This window comes from Vanellus vanellus, assembly GCF_965231255.1.
Source record: "Vanellus vanellus genome assembly, chromosome: 15".
In the NCBI taxonomy this organism is placed as follows: Eukaryota; Metazoa; Chordata; class Aves; order Charadriiformes; family Charadriidae; genus Vanellus; species Vanellus vanellus.
Genome location: NC_138920.1, coordinates 2,684,671 through 2,705,554, shown reverse-complemented (window position 1 = coordinate 2,705,554; position 20,884 = coordinate 2,684,671). Strand labels below are relative to the sequence as shown.

At 50.5% G+C, this 20,884-nt stretch overlaps 1 protein-coding gene across 5 annotated transcripts in view; it reads right to left on the bottom strand.

The window, feature by feature from the left end:
* Positions 1-5,773: 5,773 nt before the first annotated feature.
* Positions 5,774-20,884, bottom strand: part of DLGAP4 (DLG associated protein 4) — a gene marked incomplete at its 5' end in the record, with an annotated part of 70,339 nt that continues 55,228 nt past the window's right edge. For all 5 annotated transcript variants that reach the window (XM_082491181.1, XM_082491182.1, XM_082491180.1 and 2 more), the window contains 6 exons: positions 5,774-6,608; positions 7,376-7,528; positions 9,127-9,218; positions 10,841-11,250; positions 11,710-11,801; positions 13,265-13,626. In XM_082491181.1, coding sequence (XP_082347307.1) covers positions 6,393-6,608; positions 7,376-7,528; positions 9,127-9,218; positions 10,841-11,250; positions 11,710-11,801; positions 13,265-13,626 — 1,325 coding nt within the window. In that variant the 3' untranslated portion in view covers positions 5,774-6,392. The remainder of the gene's footprint in view (positions 6,609-7,375; positions 7,529-9,126; positions 9,219-10,840; positions 11,251-11,709; positions 11,802-13,264; positions 13,627-20,884) is intronic.

The window sequence follows — 20,884 nt, the reverse complement described above, 5'->3', positions numbered from 1 at the left end:
CGCTCACCGCCTGCAGACCGCAGTTCCTGGAAAGCAGAGTCGTCTCATGAGCCAAGTGCTGATGAACTGCCCTGGGAACGCGCAGAGATGGAGTCCTGTTGCTCCCCTGTCCCCTCCCTCCTGCTCTCGCTCTCCAGGGCTGAGCGATGCTGTGCGGTGCTGGTGACCTCTAGTGACAAGCTGGTGTCTGCTGGGAGCTGGCTGGGAGGTTTTGGGGTTCCGGGGCGGTTCCCGGCCGGGCATCGCTTGGTGTCACTAAGCGGGAGCCTGGGCGCTGCGCTGGTCCTGGGACTGAGATATTGCTGTTTCACTGTAAAATGTAAGTTAAATAGCGATACGTATGCACCTATGTTATCCTGAGAAACACTAATCCTAGGTAATTAGCCTGATTATTAAATTGCATGACTAGAGATAATAATGTCCACAGGATCTGGTGCTCTGCAGTGGCTGGAGCTGCTGGTGCTGGGGGAGCAGCATACTGTGGGACGATGGGGCCTGAAAGGGAAAAGCACTGATTTTTTGGGACTGGTGGTGTTGTCCTCCTTGCCTTTTCTTCAGCGAGGAGGTGATAGGGGAGAGGAGTTCCTGAGTGCTATCGGGGGCTGAAGGAAGGCTTGCCAATACTGTGTCGCCTTGGCTGGGTGTCCCTTTGCAACGCAGGGATGGCTCCAGCTCTGGCACTACTTGGCTGGGCAGAAAGCACCGCTTCAGGGTGATGCTCATCACGTGGCCGTGAACATCCCCTTCCTCATCTCTCCCAGCTCCACTTTATATCCAGCCTTTTCCCTCTGCCGCCTTTCTGGGGAAAGCCCTGAATTTTAGGACTCTCTCCCTTATTTTGAGTTAGCCTTTCCCTCTGTCACCCCCTGCAGTCCTGTTCCCTCCCCCAGAGGAGGGAGAGGCTTATTAGTCTCCTCCCCTTATTTTGCCCCAGTCGAACCAAAGTGGTTTCCTCCCGCAGGAGCCGGAGTGCTACAGCTCTGCCTGTGCCTTGGACCAGTGCTGCTGCCCTGGGGGTGGACCAGAAAGAGAGGGGAGGGCAGGGATTATTGGAATGAAATTTATGGAGCAAAAAACTACTGTAAATATCTTTTTATTTGTTCTTCTGTTGTCAAATAAAAGTTTTTTAGTTTTGTTTTTCTTTTTTTTTTTAAATATGAGCTGTGCCTGAGACTGCACTCTGTCATTTATGGGTGGTTCACTTGGTCCTCCCTCCCTACCAGCCCCCACCTCCTGACACTCAGCCAAAGCAGCTTAAGAGGTCTAAGGAGCATTGCTGGGTGTGGAAAAAAATGGGGCCAGTGCCTGGCACGGGCCTGTACCTACCCCACCATCATTTGGTCTGACAGCTGTTAACGTGCTCGCTTCCTACAGCGTTTGATCCCGGTGCCTGGGGAGCCAGAAAGCATTTGGCAGCAGCAGCAGCGGGTGGATTCATTTGCGTCTTCCCTCCTCCTGGCTAGCACTGGAAAAGTGAGACAGTATCACTGTTAGCCCCTTGGTAAAGGAAAAAAGAAGCCATCTCAGTGGGGCTCCACTGCACACAGTTTCCTGGGTCAGGAACCCTGTGAGGTGGGCAGGGGTCTTGTAGAGCTGCGGTGTGTGTGCCGATATTTCATCAATATTTCATCTGTTGGTGTCTTCCACACACACCAGCTCAGGGCTGCAGTCTCTGTGCCAGCTCGATGCCCTGCCTCCCTTGAGAAGGAACCTGCTCTCTACCACTGCAGATGGGGCTGGCACCGCTTCAAGCCCTTCACAGCCCTCTCACCCCTGGCTTCCTGTGGTGTAGGGTGACCCCCAGGGGCTCTGCATCCCCCCACCCCTGCCCCGGCACTGGGCAAGGGGCTGTGGAAGGGTGGAGGCGCCGGCCCCCAGCCAGGCCTGGCTCGTGCAGCTCCAGGGAAACCCCTGGTCAGCTCTGGTGACAGGGATAGTGACAGGGTGTCCCCCCAGCCTGTTTTGTGCTCGTGGTGAGGAATGTGGGCTGGGACACCATGGCGGTGGGGGGAGGCGGGGGGGTTGAAGCCAGGACTCAGGCAGGGCAGGAGACTGCCAGCCCATTGCGGGGTGGTGGTCTGCACTGCGACAGGGGGTCATGGCTGGATAAAACACAGCCAGTGACACCCCACCCCCACCCCCACCCCTCGAGCTCTGCCTGCCCCTCCTGCGGCCTCAAGTAGCACCTCAGGGTTCCAGAAGTGCCTTTGCCCTGGCCAGGCCCTAGGAACCCCCAGGCAGGTTGGGCAGAGCCTCAGGGACCTGCACTTGCCACTATGGGGAAGGGGCCACTGGATCCCAGCAGGGCTCAGACACACCTGGCCACAGGGTGACAGGCAGACATGTCCCGCAGGCACAAGGAGGGCGCTGGGGGGTGGACAGCCAGCATCCTCGCCCTCCAACACAGCGCTGAGCGTCCTTACCTGGGGGAAGACATGGCTCTGCCTCCCCACCGTTGCCTCCCAGGGCAGCAGCTGGGACTCATGCTCCCAGAAAGGGTCCAGCTGGCTGACCGCCACCAGCCCTGACCCAGCCCTGCAGCCCCCCCATCTCTGGCATGTGCTCTGCTATGGGCACCCTCAGATGTTGCATGAAGGACAGCAAAGCCTTGTTAACACGGCGCTTTTATACTTCTCATGGCACAGCCAACACTGCCCCAAAATTACTCATGGGGCAGGGGGTGGGGTGAGACCCTTCCTGGCAGCTGCATCCCCCATCACTGGGCCAAGGAGGCAGTACAGGGATCACACTGTGCCCCAAAACAGCAAAACCAGAAGCTAAAGTTAGGTGTCGCAAGGGTCTCCAAGCCCACAGGGCCATGTTGGTCAGCAGCAGTGCAAACCACCCCACTTCCCGCTGTGCTCCTCTTACCAGGATAACACAGGGAGCCCCTCGCTAGGCCCTGCTCTGCAGGGCACGCGCCAGCCTGGCTCCATGGGTGGCCTTGGTCTCCGTGCTGCCTGGGATGCTGGACTCGAGCAAAGGGCACTAAGCTGGTGTCACGGGAGTCCCGCAGGCAGTCAGCCGGCACACAGGGTGTTCACAGGACAGTCAGCGCCACAGAACAGGCAGCTGTCCTCAGAGTTCACAGAAAGCACCCGCCCCTCCCAGCGCAGGCCAGTGCTGAGGAGGAGCTCGGCCTTGGGCGCCATACTGCCCCCGCCCTGGGCCCGGAGCGGGCAGAGGGTGCCCCTGTGCTCATGGGGTGGCACTGCTGGTCCCCTGCGGCATGCAGAGCCCATCCCGTCCTGTCCGTGGTCGGCACCGCCACCCCGCCCTCACACCACCCAGGCACTGACTGCGAGGGCGGGACTGGCAGCCATCCCGCCCCCTCCCAACAGCCTCAGCAGCCATTTGCCCCTGAAATCACCCGCTCAGTTATGATTGGCTGGCAGGACCAGTCACCCAGCCTACAGACTTACCCGGAAGTACATTTGACACGGAAGGCCCACCCTCTAGCTACACAGGGGCGGCCATTTTGTTTCAGCCGCCATTTTATGGCAGGGGGCAGCCATTTTGGTAAACGTCATAGAGCCCTGTGATTGGCTGACAGCCATTACTTGACAACCTCATACCCATGTGCTCTCAGGCATCCCCGTCATTGGCTGCCCCTTCCTTTAGACCCTGAAGTACTCAGATAGAAAAATATATACATTTACATGCAGTGTAGGTATAAATAGAATTGTTTATATAAAGGTGTGTATAAATACGTATTTTTCAGAGGTATACTTCTATATTTGTATACATGCATATGTATTTTAACATATATATGTACCTTTATAAAGCTGCAGAGATCAACACAGGCATAAAATAGATAAAAAGTAGGGGAAGGGCCCTGTGGTCTGATGTACTTCTGGGTAAACCCCAGCAGGCGGTGCTGGTCCTGCCAACCAATCACCACAGAGCACGTGACAGGAAGAGAGTGCAACTTTGTGGGCAAGCAGCCTATGAGATGGCAGGAGGGGGCGGGACTTCCATCAGACACACCTGTCCCTGCACAGCCCCACCCCCCCATCAGCCATCTTGACAGGGCCCCACCCAGCAGCATGGCCAACACCACCTCCGAGAACAACAAGGGACAGAGACCGCAGGCAGCTATAAATTCAGACCGCAATTGTTTATTTATTATTATTATCATTTTGTTTTTAACGGTAAGTCAGCCAGCAGTCCTCACTGCTGTAAGTTCTTCTCCTCCAAGGTGGCAGGAAACAAAATGAGTTTCTGGCAGGCCCACGCGCTCGCCAACGCAACCCGGCCTCGCCCCGCAGCACGGCCAGCCTCAGCGCCCCGCTTCCTCCCTGCTGGCACAGCCCCAGGCCCCGGTGCGACCCCGTGAGGAGGAGAAGCGATCTCAGGCCAAGGGAAGGAAGAAGATGACGGGACACCTCAGCCAACTGGGCTGCTGCCCACAGGCTACCAGCCCTGGAAGAAAGCAGCTTTCCAAGCCAGCACCCCAGCAGCATAAAAAAAAAAAAAAAAAAAATTAAAGAAAATTTCACCATTCCCTGGTGTTCTTCATTTCAATGCTAGAGATCTCCAAAACAGCATCTTTACAATCCTCCCCAAAAACTTGACAGTGCAACCTAAGTCTCTCCCCACAAAGATCAAGACCAATGCTGAATTCGAGTTACATTATGGATATCTAACTCCACATTTGAGAGCTTACAGTAGGTGGGCAGAAATCTCTAAGGTCACCTATTCATGGACAACACTGGACAGTATACAATGGTCACTCAGACATCATTCAGGATTTCACTTTTGTTTATTTTTTGCCTTCTGGATCACCAACACCCTCGCTGAAACTTCTGTGGGATTCTACCCCCACCCCCATGAAAGTCGCACACAATCTCCCAACTCTTTCAAGCAAGTGAAGAAAAAAAAAAATCCTCAACAAGATCACTCAGGATGGGGCCAAATGTGGTTTTTTTTTGTTGTTGTTTTTTTTTTTTTTGTTGGTTTTGAGGAGGTGGCAAAAAAATTTGGTGGTGGCAGTTCTGGCTTCAAGAAGCCAGACTGAAAAGGAGACCTACAAAGGGGAAAATGGGCTAAAAAATATTTAGCAATCCTTCCTCTACCCAGAGAGCAGGGAGATAAGCAAAAAATAGTCATCTGATTACACACAGGGTATATATTTTTACACACACTTTTACACACATCTAGATATAGTACATGTAAAAATATATGCTATACATATGCCCATTCTCACCAAGGTGCTTTTAAGTACACCATCTGCGCTGTGCGTATGGGCATGTATACGTGTGTATGAATTAAATGTACAGGTACTACTAAGTGTATATGTGCATATGTACACATACATACAGGCAGGCAGCCTACCACCAGCCACCTGTGCCTTCCTCTTTGTACAAAACCCACTCCTCCCACCCTGAAACACCGGTACGCTCTCCCCAGCCCTCCCCTTCCCCAGCCCGCTTTGAAACAGGTTCCCCCAGTGTAGCAGCTTCTTTCTCAACAAGCGATTCCAGGAAAATAATTTTGTGAAGGGAAGAGGAGAAAAATCAAAGTGAAGCATGTGTGGATCGTGCCTGCAGTTGCTCTGTGGTCCTTCAGCTCCCCTCCTGTGCCTGGAGTAGGGTACTGCTCTCTCGGGATCAGCCAGCCGAGGGCTGTCCCTTCCCCCTTTGCCAGCTTATTGCACATTTGCTTCTGGGCTGCATTTCCACAACTCTGCGTTACATTCCACAGACCCTGTCATCCTCTCACTTCAATGAAACAGAGGAATACAAACCCACCGTCCTGTCCCTGCCCACCCGTCCTCCCCCCACCCCGATACCCCCATCAAAAGGAAAACCAAAAAAAAAAAAACCCAAGAAAGGCTGCTTGCTAGCAGAGTGCAACAGTAGTACACACTGAATGGGTGTTCTCTTCGGGAGCTCTGTGGAAGAGAGGTTATTTCTAACACGGTAAACGAAGCCATGCAAAAGGTGGGATAAAGGGAGCCGGAGGAGGAAAAAATAAAGGATGAGAAGGAAGAACGGAACTGAGGAGGAAGAAGAACACAGCATGGCAAGTGCTCGAGGCTTCATGTTTTCTTGTCCTCTTCTTGTAAACAAGCTAATAATTCTCATTAGATAGAACAAGTAAAAAGACTGAAGTTCCAAGTCGAGGGGCTGGAGTTTCCAGGAGTCTGTTCAGTCCATTCAGCAACACCACAGCCAGTGAGAAAACGAGGGGTATTTTTTTCTTTTTTTCTTTTTTTAAAATCTTCATTACTTAAAGCTGAGAGAAAAAAGCCAACTCAGGAGCCCTTTTCAAGGATGGCTCATTGTCTCTAGACTGAATAAATCACACTAGTTTAGAGAGAACCTTTTTTTTTTTTTTTTCCTTTTTAATGACTTATAAAAACCACACGGTTCCTTCCTCTGCCCCTTTGCTCAAAGGCGGGTCTGTGCCTCGGGTACGTAGATCTCGATGCTATCTGCGCTCTCCGTGGCCGAGTTCTGCCGGACAGAGGCGGCCCGCTTGGCTGCCATAAGACGCTTACGAGCTTCCTGGCGCTGCTTGTCTGAGTCAGAAGCTTTGTCCCGGTTCAGTTGGGATTTGGACTTGGCTGGCTTCTTTGGCACTGGAGGGGGTGGTTTCTTCTCTTCCTTTAGGGAGACAGTAAGGAAAAACCCAAACATAAAATAAAAATGCACATACAGAAGCTTGCTCTCTGATATGGTGGGAACTCTTATGGTATGAGGGACTCAGCGATGAGATTGACTGTCAGGGAGAAGCAGAAGCAGTTCTTGAGCAAGACACTCGTGAGAATCAGCTTCCCTGATTTCCAGAAGTGTGCTGTTTTGCCTTTCATGGTACAGAGGCCTTCTGTGAAGTAGACTAGAGTTTGCAGACTATGTCTGGCCCAGCTATAGGTCAGAGCAGAGCACAGGCAGCACGAAGACTGAACTTGATCTGAAACTGCAAAATTTTAATATGCTACCCTGCCCAGAGCCATAGTCCTCCTTCCTACCCTCATGTCTGGTCAGGAAGCCCGGCCCAGGGACGCAGCCTGTGCTGCACTTTCAAAAGGTTCCAGTAGGTGTATTTTTATACTACTCAGACACCAAGAATAGTTAAAAACTATTCAGACAGTGCTTGTAACGCTAGAGGCCTCTGTATCACTGCTTTAAGCATACACCACTCATCGCTCTGGTCTTTCTCCATCGTAACGCTTTTTCCCCCCTGTACAAAATTGTTTCCCCTGTTACTCAAGAGGAATGGTCTCAGTGCATTGCAAGGCTGCACGATTACACTGCACAAGTGCAAGACAGTAAAAGCCCTAGAGATCTTCTGTTTGCAGACAGAAGTAGACCTCAGATACCCAGAAATGTCTGTGAGGCGCTCTGGCTGCTCTCAACTGCCCCACACTCACCTTTCTCTCCGGTGTCTCTGCCAATTGCCAGCTATTAGCTTTCAGGTGGTACAGCTCATCAAACTTCATGCTGATGTCTTCAATGGACAACTGCAGGAGATCCCAAAACCCAGCTAGGTCCTGGGCTGTGGGTCTGGGATTGGCATTAGGGTTCTAGAAGGGAAAGCATAAAAAACACCTTTCAGAAAGAATATACCCTCCTGACAAGCAGAGCAGTCTGCACAGCTTACACATTCATCCTTTGTAAGTCTACCTGCCTGACAACTGAAACACCAAGAACCACAGGAGACACCAGCCCTAAACATGCAGAGGCCACACCATCATTTACAGTCAAAATGATGTCTGCGAAGATCAGGAAGCAGAGATCCTGATTGTGCTTCTCCTATAGGAGCCTGAAGAAGAATCCTGCAAAAGACACTCTCTGTAGCAGAAAGCTCCCCCAGCTAGCACTAATCCCACAGCAGTAACCTCCAACTGAAGGTCCCCAGCATGCAATTCAGAGCTAGAGCACTGGTTTCTTACACAGAGATCCTGATTTCATGGTGGGCAATAATGGAAATGGACACAACACAATGCAAAGCACAGCTCTGACACCTGGAGAACTTGTGTGCCAGTGTACAGCAATCCAAAGAAGCCAATATAGCTTTCATGAGCAAAATTACTGTGCTACATCACCCCCAAAAACAATCTGAAAGTATCAGTATTTCTCAGGCTAGGCTGAAAAATTTTAAGTAGCTTAAGTTTCTCCCAAGAACAGAATTTTCCCAGTTCTGAGACATCTGAACTGCCATCATAAGCCTGGAATGTCTCAAGAAAGCATGGGATCAGATCTGAGCAACCCAGCACAAAGTGTCAAAGGGAGACCTCAGCACAAAGCTCTATGGAGAGCCTGGCAACCAGTGGTGTTCCTGCTAATCCCTCAGCCATGATCAGCCAGAGATCAGCAAGCAGATGCTCAGCACTTCACCCCCTCCCTCCTCCTCCACGACTTTCTCTCAGTTTTTTTTTTTTTTTTTTTTGCGCAAGTAAAGGGGAATTCACCTTCGAGGAAGTCTGCAAAATCCACACCATGAAATAGCTTGGGGGGAAAACCAAAATGCAGATAGCCACCCATCCCCACGTTAGCTCTGTTCAGCTCTCAGCGAGTGCAAACCATTACACTACATCTGAAGGGATCCGATTCAAACAGTGCTTTGTGACCGGTGAGGGACAATCCTCTTGGAACAGTTTTACCATCCACATAATCTATGTGCAAAGCAAGCATGTTTGCAGAACAACAGTTGACTTTTCAAACATTCCCCCCTATTTGGCCAAACCTTGGTTGTTCCCCTCAAAAAGCCCTTTAGAAGTAACAAGAAAGAGGTAGTTTCCAGGACACAGAGCAGTAAGGCTGCTTGACCATTCAGACCCAGAGAGACTCGGTGTATTCAGCATGCCCTGTTCAACAGTTCAAGTGTGCTCACGTAAGCACCAAAAGGAATTGCAAACACTCATCCCTGAGCAGAGCACAGCCCAAGAACTGCCTATTCAGAAGGGAGGTTGAGGCGATCAGCCTCCCACTGCTCAGCTGCGTTTTTAAATCGGCATTCATCCATGGTGGTCAGGCCATAGGCACAGCTGCTTTGCTCCATAGGCTTTGCTCTTACAGCAACAGTAGGCTGTTAATACCTGATCACGTTCCTGTAGTGCTGTTGAAACAGATACACCTCGCCTTGCCCCCAAAAAATCAGGAGAAATAGAGCCAGACTCACCAAGTTTTGTTCACAGAGGCCGTGGAATTGCTGGAACTTCTGTGACATTAGTAACTGTGCACTGCCCACTGCACTCAGGACTTTTCCTAAGACTACAGGGTGGGGGGGAAAAAGAAAGAGACCTCAGTTGAACAGACTATTAAATGCAGCAATGAACTCCAGCGTTTCTGGAGCAAAGAAACACTCTTGATTCATTAGAAAATGAAGACCCCTAAGAAAGTACCTGCTCTCAGGAAAGGAAGATGTATTGAAACTATAATCTTACACATGTCTGTCATCTATTATTGCGCCTTCTAGAGCGGGTCAAAAGCAGGCCAGACTGAGAACATTACATCAGAGCTTGCAGAAAGTACCTTAAACTGCCCTCAGCCCATCAGAGATGCCACCAGCACTGTCTCAGTGAGCAGATCTGCTGGCACCTGCTTGCAGATCACAACTGGCTCTTCCACTCATGCACGAGGTGAAGGAGGCAGGAGGGCAGGAGAACTGTTTCCAACCTCCATTTACCAGAAGGGATTAAAATACTGGCAGGCTAAGGCTTTTAATACCCAGGACTTTATGCTGCTCTTAGTGGGTTTTCCAAGAAGCCTCTGGGTATGGCAACTTTCCTCTGCCCATTAATGGAAAAACACTGCATGGGCTTTTCCCTTCCAAAGGCAGGGTTGAGAGCCCCACAGTGCACGCAACTGCACCATGAACAGGGATGAACCGATTCCCCTTCTCCTCCCTGGTCTGCTGCTGCACCTACTGAATCAGTTTGGAACATTTATAGATGCTGGGGGCACAAGCGTAAGATGGGCACTGTCTGTACCCACCAAGTTCTCTGTTACAGAACCTACTAGGAAATTGCTCTTAGAGGTCACAGATAGAACACCACACTGGTCTTGGTGTCTTTTCTTGCCAAAGCACTCTTGCCACAAGCCAAACAAGGGCATCCCTGGAGATGAGGAGAGCCCTGGCACTGCCTGTCCAGCTCAGCACCCAGTGCAGCATCTTAGCGCAATAGGATTAGAGATTAGCTCCCCCAAGCCCTAGCAGGGACAGTGAGCCACGACCGAGTCTCACCATTATTTCCACCTTTCTCAGGTATCAAAAAACATAAAAATCAACCAGACTCAAAACAGAGAGCCCGCCCTCTGCGGCCTAATCCCCCACTTCTGTCACTCTGTATGCACCGTAGGCATGACCACATGAAGCACAGGGTTTGCCGACTCATTTGAAAATAATGGAACAAGCCCAATTGCAAACCCAATAAAATCAAGTGGCCTTGTGTTCCCTGTGCTTTAGGTGTATTTAGCACAAATTCAGTCAAGCTTTCCCATATGAAGAAACCCCTTTGTTGTGAGGACAAGTCCAGCGATTCAACACATCAAACAAGCTCAGAAGTCATGTTCATTCTGCCTCGCTGCCAACTTTCACCTGCCCGCTTGAGTACAATGGCTTAGGCAGGGAGAAAGATCCCTCAGCCTCCCTGAAAGTCTTCTGTGGTGTATCACAATATTATTTCTTGTCCCATCTGCTAGAGGAAGTTACCTCATCCTTTCCCAAAGAAAAGTATGGGACAAGGAACACTTTTTCTCCTTGTTCTGTCTCTCTGTAGGTTATCAGCAATTTAACTGCAGAAAGCTGATCCAATACTCGGTTACAACTCTTTCTGGAGGGAGAAGCTGCTAGGCTGGCTCCAGTTTCACGTCCAGAGGCTGACACCACCTACCTTCTTCAGAGAGATTGTTCTCTTTGGTCTCCTGGTCCATCTGGCGGCACCAGCCTTCTAACCGCTCTGTTTCTGCCTGCAGCAGCTTCAGAAACCAGTACCCATCCCGCCGGCAGGCTCCTGGCTGCGTGGGTTCTGATGGCGAGGTGGAGGACGTCTCAAGCCAGGGGTCAGGAGGAGGGAGAGAGGAAGGCTCCAGGGCTGGGTCATTGTTTTCTCCATAGGAGAGGTTTCTCTTAATCTGTGAGGGCTTGGCTGGTTGCCTGGTAGTGGCATCAACACCAACGGAGTTGTTGTGTTGGGGGCACTCAGCAAGGCTTCTCTCAGATGATTTACAGCTAGAGTTATTAGGTTCCTGCGTGTCAGAGTCTGTGTCCTGTTTGGAGGACATGCTGCGAGAGTGGCTGTTTCTAGAGAGATCAAAAGCAAAAATTAAATAGCAGAACTCAACCTGGCTGGCCTCACACAGACAGTGAAATGCATTTGTTTATTATGCCTGCAGCTGAGCCTCACCCTGCCCGCCCTGCCCCTCCTCACACACAAACACACACCACACATTCAGACAGACAAAATTATAAGGTTGCCTGCTTACTGCAATAGGCCGTTCAGACGAGAGGACTGACGCACATCTATAATTACATCTTGGACTTTTTTTTTGTTTTTAAATTTCAAACTCCCATCAATTTGGCTGTTTACAGAACAAGTGGGGTTTTTTTGCAGTGGGTGTGTGCTGTGGAGGAAGAGCTCTCCGTGGGCCCCCATTCACCACCACTCATATTGGAACAAAGAAGGGGAGAAGGTCTAAGCAAAAGTGGGGGAAGCGCAATTTAAAAGAAAGGAAACTGCAAAAGCTTGCGTCTTTCACTTACCGCCACTCGTCCTCTACCTGTACCCCGATGGACTGGAATTTGGTGGCTGGTGGAGGAGGCTCCTCTTTTGCCACTGGCTGAAGGCAGTCAACCTTATTAAACAAAAAAAATACAGACAAAAACAGACACAAGAACTTGCTGCTGGAATTCACATTAGTAGACCAGGAGTGCTGCACACACACACACAGCATGCTGACACCACACGCCAACTAGAGGGTTGTCTTAGGAGAGGCGCAAGGCTACTGCTCAGGTCTGCCCCTGCTTGAGCATCAGGACTGTATCCTGCCGGGCTGCTGCCAGGTATCTGCTCTAAAGCACTCAGCGCTGCCATCCACCGCTGTTTGCATGGTTGTGGCACGCTGGGGAAGGGCTGTGTCCCCCTTTAAGGAGCAGCTGTATGTGTGGCATGCGACACAAGCAAAGGCCAAGAGATTGAAGAGAGGGCAGCGATCTGATTAAGATTGACAGCAAAGCCCAGCTTCCTCTCTCCCAGGGATTGACACCCTCCATAGCTCTGGATAAGAGGGTTAGAAGGTTTTAGGAAAGAAATCCAGGCCATGGGGCAGGTGGCTTGGGAACCAGCTCAGAGGAGGAATTGGAGAGGAAGGCAGTCAGTCTCTCCAGTGTGAGTTCTCTTGCCTTGCTGCCCTTTCAGCATGAGTTTTGCCCCACTAGCCCTGCAGAAAAGCCTTTGCTATCATAGGTACCTATGTGGCCAGCTAGCCTTACTGTAAAGCCAATGGAGTTCTTACTCAGTGCACACACACATGTGGTGGCTCAAAGCCCCGATCCTGCATTTGGACTTGCCGAAGTGCTCAGGTTCCTATCTGCAGGCAATAGCCTGCAGCACCGAACCAGCACTGTGGGACAGAACAAGTGCTTGTGGCAGTCAGTCATCTGTAATTGTCTGCAACCTGTCCACAAAAAGAGTGTACAATTGCAGATTACTTAAGTTTTGCTGAATAAAGCATGGATTTATGCTACTCAATGGGTTCTCATTAGACTACATAATCAACAGCTCGTTTCCATCAATTTTCAGAGTTAAACACTTCCAGCAAGAGAAGCGGCAACCTGCTGGGAATGGTGGACAGTGAGAACTGCTCCCTCCTGCCTACAGCCCTGGGACCATTTGGCACTGCAGCAGCCCATACTACGTGGACATCAAATAGAAGGGCCTACCTCTCAGAAGAGAGCTGACTCTAGAACCCTGATGGACAAGGAGCAGATTGACGTTAAGTAATACATAGTACAGAGCACAGGCTCAGCACAGGCATACTAGCAGCAAAAGGCCTCTTTAGAGGGACTCACCAGTTAACACGGTCCCACTGCTTTAAGAAACATTTTAATTTTGTACTAACTTAGTCCTTTCTGGTCTGTTATGGAAAGCTTCTGCTGTATTTCACCCCTGGGAACACAGGAGGTTAGTTTGACAAGGCAGTTAGTTTCTCCTGCTATTCTATGAGTTCAGATGCACACCTGGTCACACAAAATGCACACGCTAAATGGATGGGTTAAGGACATTCCTTAGGACAAAGGAGAACGAACTATTCCATACTTGTATTCCTATAGACGACAGCTTTCTTTTGGGGATATTCTCCACTTTAGGCTCTTCGCTAGTCAGAGTCCCTTTATCACTTTTCAAAGTTGCATTTTTCTGGGGTAACTCTGGAGTGTCTCTTGCTGGAGTCACGACGCTTCCCCTCGTCACACTGGGTGTCCTGGTGCTGTCCAAGCTGTCCGAAGAGTTGCTGAGTCCTGACTGGCTGGTCACCTCACTCTTGTGGTCCTGGCTGTCCAGGTAGGTGTCCTGCGCCGATTCAGTGCTGCTCTGCACAGTGACAGAGATGAACGGCTTTGATGTGGTCCGAGGTGGGACAGGAGGTGGAGTCTTTTTATATGCCACTAGGCATGATGAACCTGCAGTAACGGAGGTGGGAAGAACAGAGAACGCAAGAGACAGATTGGGGAGAGAGAGATACAGTAAAAGAGAAAGAAAAAGCAGGTCAGTCACAACATCCAAGAGGAGCCTCCAAGTAGAAGCTGGAGGCAGAAGTGCAGAAACAGCCTACAGCCAGCAGCTCACACCGGGTAACCCAAACCAAAGCATAAAGGGAAGCAGAAGGCAGAGCCAGAGCTAGCTTGCAAAAGAAGTCAAAAGGAATACCATGATACATGAAAGGCTGGAAATGGAGAAGAGGTATAGAAAAGCCTCCCAAGAATGCTACAGGGTTTGGCAGGTGTAAGCCTCCACGCTGGGGAAATTTTCTTTGGCTAAACCCTATGTTTTAGTGTCCTAGTACAGTCAAGTGTCTCAGCTCTTTGTCCCATCAGTTGACAAGTTTCAGTGTCTGGACCAGGGTGGTGTTTTTTCCTACAAAAACGGAAAGAAGCCATAAAGTTTGTTAGATGCTGATGGTAGGAATGAACGTTTGTGAAATACCTTAAAAACCTAGCTGCTACGCATTAGAGGAAAATGCATCATCTGAATGCAACAGCCCAAGAGTGGCGAGGCTGCTGCTGCTGCAGCAGCTCCACGACCCCAGCTCCAACCAGCAGTGAGGCTGAAGGTGTGTTCCCAGCATGCACACAGAGTGCACACATCCACTACACGTATGTACACACATGTCGCTGGCCGCACAGATCACAGAAGAGCACCCACGCAAACACAGACAGCAGCAATGGCCTCATCCTGCTCCTCTCTCCGGCTTGACAGGATGGAAGTCCATTCATGACAATATACGTACAAAGGCGGATCCTGCAGTGGCTGTGCTCAGGCACTGAGCCTGCCCAGATCCCAGCCCCTCCACATACAAGCCCCTCAGGCTGAAGTCCTACTCCAGTTGCTCCCCAGACAGGACAGACTGCTCTGGGCAGGGCATGACCAGATAAGCACACTGACCAGCCGACTACCTACATGCAACTGACCCATTTTACACCCTTACCCTGTATTTCCCCACTCTTATTCCTCCCAAATCACCGAACCCTCTTTCTTGTCCCACCTTTGGTTCCTCCCCTGAATATCCCACTAAGTCCTGTGCAATCCCAAACTGCTTTTCCCCTCCACCCTGTAACGTGTCCCAGCCCTTGGCAGCAGCCTCCTTAGTCTGAAAGGTGACCTGGAGAGCTACTCCCCATGGCTCCTGCTGATGGGGGTCATGCCTGGACGCTGAGGCTCTGCTGGGACAACCCCAGAAGGGGACCGGACAGGGTGATCAGGGGTCCTTGGCTTGGGGTCCCACCTGACATTGGGTGTCCCTGCTTGTCTGTGCTCTGGGCTTGTGCAAATGGGCCTGTGATGGGCTGATGGCCCCAGGGACGAACCTGGAAGTAGCCCAGCAGGGTATGATTTGGGCTCCCCCTCCTGCTCTTGTCTCTGAGCCCCTTCATGGGTGTGCAGAGGAGCTTATCACATATAACACTGTCCCAATCCAAGGCATAACTGGAGGGGCTCACATCATCCTTTCTCCTTGCACAGCACTGCTCTGCCACCCATTTCACCTCCTGGGAGGGCCACAGGAGACTCGGTGCTGCTGCCAGGTTCCTCCCAAGGGGCTTGCAGATCTGTGTGGATGTGGCATGCTGAGCCCTATGGTCCCATGCCCCTGGAAGGGAGCTGTAGGATCAGGGCACCCCTGTGCTGCCCAGGCAGTGCCTGCAGGGATGAGCCTTCTCTTGCCTTGGTGTCTCAGTGATGGCGCACAGCTGTGCTTCAGTCCTGCAGGCTGGGTGGAGAGTTCGCTGCTCCAGGCTGTGAGCAGATCAGCTCCACCACCATCCCGGACCATGGAGGGCCAGGTCAGCCTGCCTGAATTGTATTTAAAGGAAATGAGTCCTTGCTCCTGGACTCGGTGAATTAGCATGTTACCGCAGTGTGGTTACAGGGCAGGCCCCTTCCCACATTGCCAACGACAAACCAAGCATCCTTGTGTAAGTCACTACAGTACAACGGTGTAGGAAGCTCTGGTGGTGGCAGGGCTGTCACTCTGCTTGGTTTCTGCTCCAACCCATGGTCCTTGGTCTCCACCAAAGGGGTTCTGTCCTTCAAATTGAAACCCCACTCACACCCTTCCCCTAGCTGTTGACATACACGTGTTGACAGATACCAGCACAGATCCATGCACCTCCCAGATCACCCAACCAACAATACAGATGGGCCGTACAAACCCAAACCCAGTTTTTAAGTGTTTTCATAGCACAGCTTTGATAACTGCAGGGGCTGTCATTCCCTTGCATTCCCTGCTCCAACCCATATTCCCTGATCTCAAAGTTTTGCACCTCAAATTCCAAGCTTCTACCTCATACCATACATAACCTCCCCAAAATGTGCTAGCACAGTGATATATATATATATACACAGATGTAGATACAGACCATTTTCATTAAACAATACAGATAGACTTTAAACTTTATCATTTCCATCCCCAAAGCAGCCACCAGCATATTAACAAATTCAGTACCAGATTAGAGACCAGTCCTCTCTGTCAGGAATCCTTTGACTACTTAGGTATCTGCTGTTCCCCAACATTACCTTCCAGCCCCAAACTGCACTGCCTGCATGCCCTGGAGCTCACAACAGGGCACTTGACAGATGTTTTGGTCTTTCAGGGCAATTGGACACAACCAGTTCTGGCGCAGCACATCACAGGGTGCCTTCTGTTCCTTGCATAATTTTAGCACAATCAACTGAGAAGTATCAAATGAACCTGATCTGAATTGATTACAGGTATGGGAAAGGGTGACTTGAGCCTCCTGGTAGCTCCCTTTCCTTCACAGACATGTCCCTCTGCAGTGGAGGTTGACCACACTCACAGGACACCCAGGAGGGGTGTCACAGCTCCCTCACAGCTTCCAATGGGGTCAGAGTCAGTCCTGAGCATCCCTGGGAACCCAGCCGGATTCCCTGCGGGGAAATCACACAGCTGCATCATGTGCCTTATTGACAATATTTACATGTGCCTATATTTACACATCCCAATATTTACCATATTAACAGCTAAAGGTCCACTTTGGAGAAGGGACTAAAGGAAAGGGTTAGAGATAAGGAGATCTACATTTCCAAAAGCATTTATATGCCCAAAGATGCCAAGAAGCACTGTAACCGTGCTACTGCTAGAGGAGAACTATGGAGCCTTCCAGTGTGAATCTGAACAGGGGATCAGGAAGGCATAAAGCCCATACAAGTTCCCTCCAGGCCCCCAGTACACCAAGTCCAGCACAAATTGAGCAGTGTCCCGATGGCCGTGAGAGTGGGACCTACCTGGACCACTCACCCTAGCCCTTACACCACCTTCCTACACGTGGCCTGCACAGCTGCAAGAGGGACTTGCAGTAGGGAACCACATAGCTGCAAAACAACCGGGACAGGATACTATGTCTGGGGACTGGGTTATTTTTCAGCTCAATCGGTCCCCAGCACTGGCACATGCTGTGTAAACCACTTAGGGCAGGCTGAGCCCCCAGCTGCCATGTCTCCAGCCAGAACAGGAACTTACTACGCACTTTAAAAACCACCTATGATAGTTTCCTAAAAGGTCAGATGCAAGTGCTTCAACTTGTCAAATTTACATGCCAAAACACAGCTACACACATCCTTTAGCCAATACTTATTTGGTCATGTAAACAGCGTGCAACTGCACTGCAAGTTCACCACTAACAGATGACTAGAAGGGCACTGGCATTCATTCCTACCCAGCAGTCCCACTTCATACCCTCTCCCATGCAGTGTGGAAGCCCCTACACTCAGGACAGCAGCAAGACCTGCTGCAGATGCTCCAGCAGCACCAGCTCAGATGTTTAGTATCTCCAAGCAAGTCAAGCTCCCCACTGGGATGCCTCTTTCAGAGGTACCGGATGAGACGGCACCACTCGTCCAAGCACAGGTTGAAGTGCACCCCGGAGCTGACCTTTGCCCATGGATGTTACTTTACAGGATCTGGTTCATTATGCCAATGTACAAATTGCCAGCACAGTGGGAGGTACGGAGGTGCTAAAGCAACAGGCACTGCACAATCGCTCCCTCTCTTTCCCCATGTTCTCTGCTGGACATCCCCAAAAGCCTCCTTAGGTGTACTGTAGATCTGATCAAGCTAAAACTTGCCTTGTTAGATGTTTACCTGCTTCTTGCCCTTACAGCAGAAATCTTGACTACACCTATGAGAGCGTTGCCCCATCACAGCATACTCCCCTGGCTGCACAGCTGACCGGCCTCTTGGCAGTGTGCTAAGACAGTGCCACCAACACCTGGTTGGGCAGGACACCACCGCTGAATCACAGAATGGTCAGGCTTGGAAGGGACCTCTGGAGATCATCCAGTTCAACCCTCAAAAGATGACGGAGGACAAAGTTCAACCCTAGACACTGGAGAGCATGAGAGCAGCCCACATCTTTGGCTGCTCAGGCACTCGTCCCTGCCCTCCGGAGTGAAGCCGCACAGGTACATGCTGCTGGAGGTGCAGGCAACCAGAGCCAAGCCAGTCGCAAAGAAGGAAGCCACTGAGCCCCCCATGGGTGAGGAGTGCCCACGCAGACACTCTGCCAGTGCTGTCTGAGCAGAGAGCACCATCTTAAATAGCTACAGCAATTTCTATGCCGAGTCTTATGCCCCATCTTGTACAGCCCAACAGAGCAGTGTAGGAGCAGCGTGAACAGAGCAATGGCAGAAGTACCCCTTGATGAGCTGGGGCTACACAAACAAAACACAGGACGCTCGTGCTGCCTTGTGTTACTGTACCGGGGGCTATAGCACCCAAACTGGCAGTGGAGACAGCCTGCCAGCATGGCGCTCCAATTAAATACCTTGTCTCCCCACTCCACGTGGCCTCAGTTCTTCCTCGGGGAGAGCCCCCCAGCCCGGCACACCAGCTGCCCGGGGTCCCCCACCACCCAACAGTGATCCCTGTGACACCGTCCTGTGTGGAGCCGAACCTGTGGGAGGGTGCGGTGGTTTTGCTGGCGTGTTTACCAGGAGCACAGCTCAAGTTTCCCAGCTGCTGTTTACACCCACAGGGCTGTAATGTAATTAGGGAAAGTAAATCAATTGCTATCTGATATCGAACGCTGCAGCGGGCAAAACAAGGGGAGGGCAGCACGTCAGCACAGAAAGGCAGTAGCGTCCTGGGGAAGATCAGTGGTGTTCAGGGTCAAATAAGCTAGATTCAGATTCATCCTTCCACCCACCAACAGACAGTATAAACACTGTTCTGCTCTGTTTACAGGGGGAAACTGTAGCATTCCCTTGTCTTGTTCCTGGGGATCCCTTCATGCCACCCGGCTCAGCTGAAGAGCATCACAGCTTTTACTAGAAGGAAATCACAGAGTACCAACAAAAATTGCCCTGTTATTGTATACGTGGTCAAAGAGATAAGAACAAGTTTATGGCTTGAAGAAACATTGCAAAAGAAAGAAACAAAAAGATCAGAAGCCTTGAAGAACTGCAGATGCTTTGATTAGTGCAATTACAAATTAACCCCACTGAAGCTTTCTGCAACCATAAAACAGGGACTTTTGACTGTGCAGCAAACCCAGAAACCACACCTCACCTAAAATGGGTTTCGAAAGCAAAAGTCGGAGTAAGCCCATCTAGAACAGTCTGCCTTTCTCCCTCAATACAACCCTGAACTAAGTTCTAGCATTTCTTGTATCTGTGGGAAGAGACAAGATGTTGAGGAAACCAAGAGCATTCTGATATTTCTGTAGGAGGGATGTTACTGGACCAGCCTTGCAGGCAGCATGCCCTCGTGGCTCAGAGGTCAATCCCACCAGTTCGGAGTGCTCCATTTGCCGACTTACTCCTTCTATCCAAGGGCTACAGCTCAACAGGGTATGAAACTGCTCTTGAGTTGCTGCAGCTCAGAGCCTATTACATTTTAAAAATCAGCTTGTGCTACAATGTAGAACCACAATCCACAGGGGCACTGGAGCACTGGCACAAGTCTGCAGCACCATCAGTTAAGTTCGCTCGTGAAGATCAACCACACTCCAAAACAGTACAGAACAAGAAAATGTGGAAGTTTTGCTTAAGCTTCCAGCTTTGCAGCACTGCGCTCTCCCTCCTCATAGGATCTTCTAAAGCTTATTTAAGCAAGCTGTTAGAATCCACAACTGTGCTGTGGATGATTGATTTTTGGGAGGAGGGATGGCTGTTTATGGTCTTCCTTGCATAATTATTTTCAGAAAGCAGCATGTTTCCAAATTAGCATCTTCCACGTGACATTACCTGCTGCTCCCGGGGGGTTGGGCAATACCCACTGACATAGCCCTGGGCAGAGGAGCTGTGTTTTCAGAGCCTTCGCCTGGAAAGCCCTCCTGACCCCCAAACCAGTTGGGCACGCTATGATCCTCTCCCTCTCCTTTCAGAGAACCAGGTGTTTGCTTCTCGAAAGACTAAACATAGGAGTCATAAAAGAATATTAAATCCAGCACTGCCTTAAGAGGGCCCCTTTCAAGCACCACCGGGCTGCGTTTACCTGCTCAGTACCTGGCAGCACTGCCAAGATCATAGCCACAGTATTTCACTTTAGATTTAAATATCATAATTGCTCTCAAGTGTGCCTCTAGCATGAGGTGCCCAGTTATTTTTGTTGTTATTGCTGATTCAATACAGCACGGTGATATTTCTCATCATTCCAGTGACTTCAAGGATCTGTTCAAGCCACCCTCATTTTTGTTAAATTATCTCAAAGGCTCCAAGCCGCGGTCGGTTGTGAAGGCAAGTTCAACTGCCCTCAACCACGTCAGCAGGGCTCAGACTGCTATCACTGTCCTGCTCCACGCATCCCCCCGTTCTCCATGGGAATATCTGAAGAAATGACCTCATTTCCTCGTGCATAAAGCAACATGCTCTGAAATAATGTCTCCTTACTACAAGACCTCATTTGTCTTTTAAATGAAACAACCCAATAATCTTGCAGCAAATGAGAAGCACCATCAGTTGCATTATCCCCTCAGAGATTTTGGTCGCATGTCTTTCGGCTTGTGTTTGCCACAGGGTCTCACAGATGGAAGGAGTTGCATTTAGAGGCAGTTTTCAATGGCAAAGGGAACTGGAACGGCCGCATTCCAAGCGGCCTGACCTCTGATTTTCATCAGCTCGCAGAACACTTCAAGGTTGAAACTATAATGAACTGCAGGATGTTTTATTTGTAGAGAGTCCAAGTAAAAACGATTCCCAGCTACA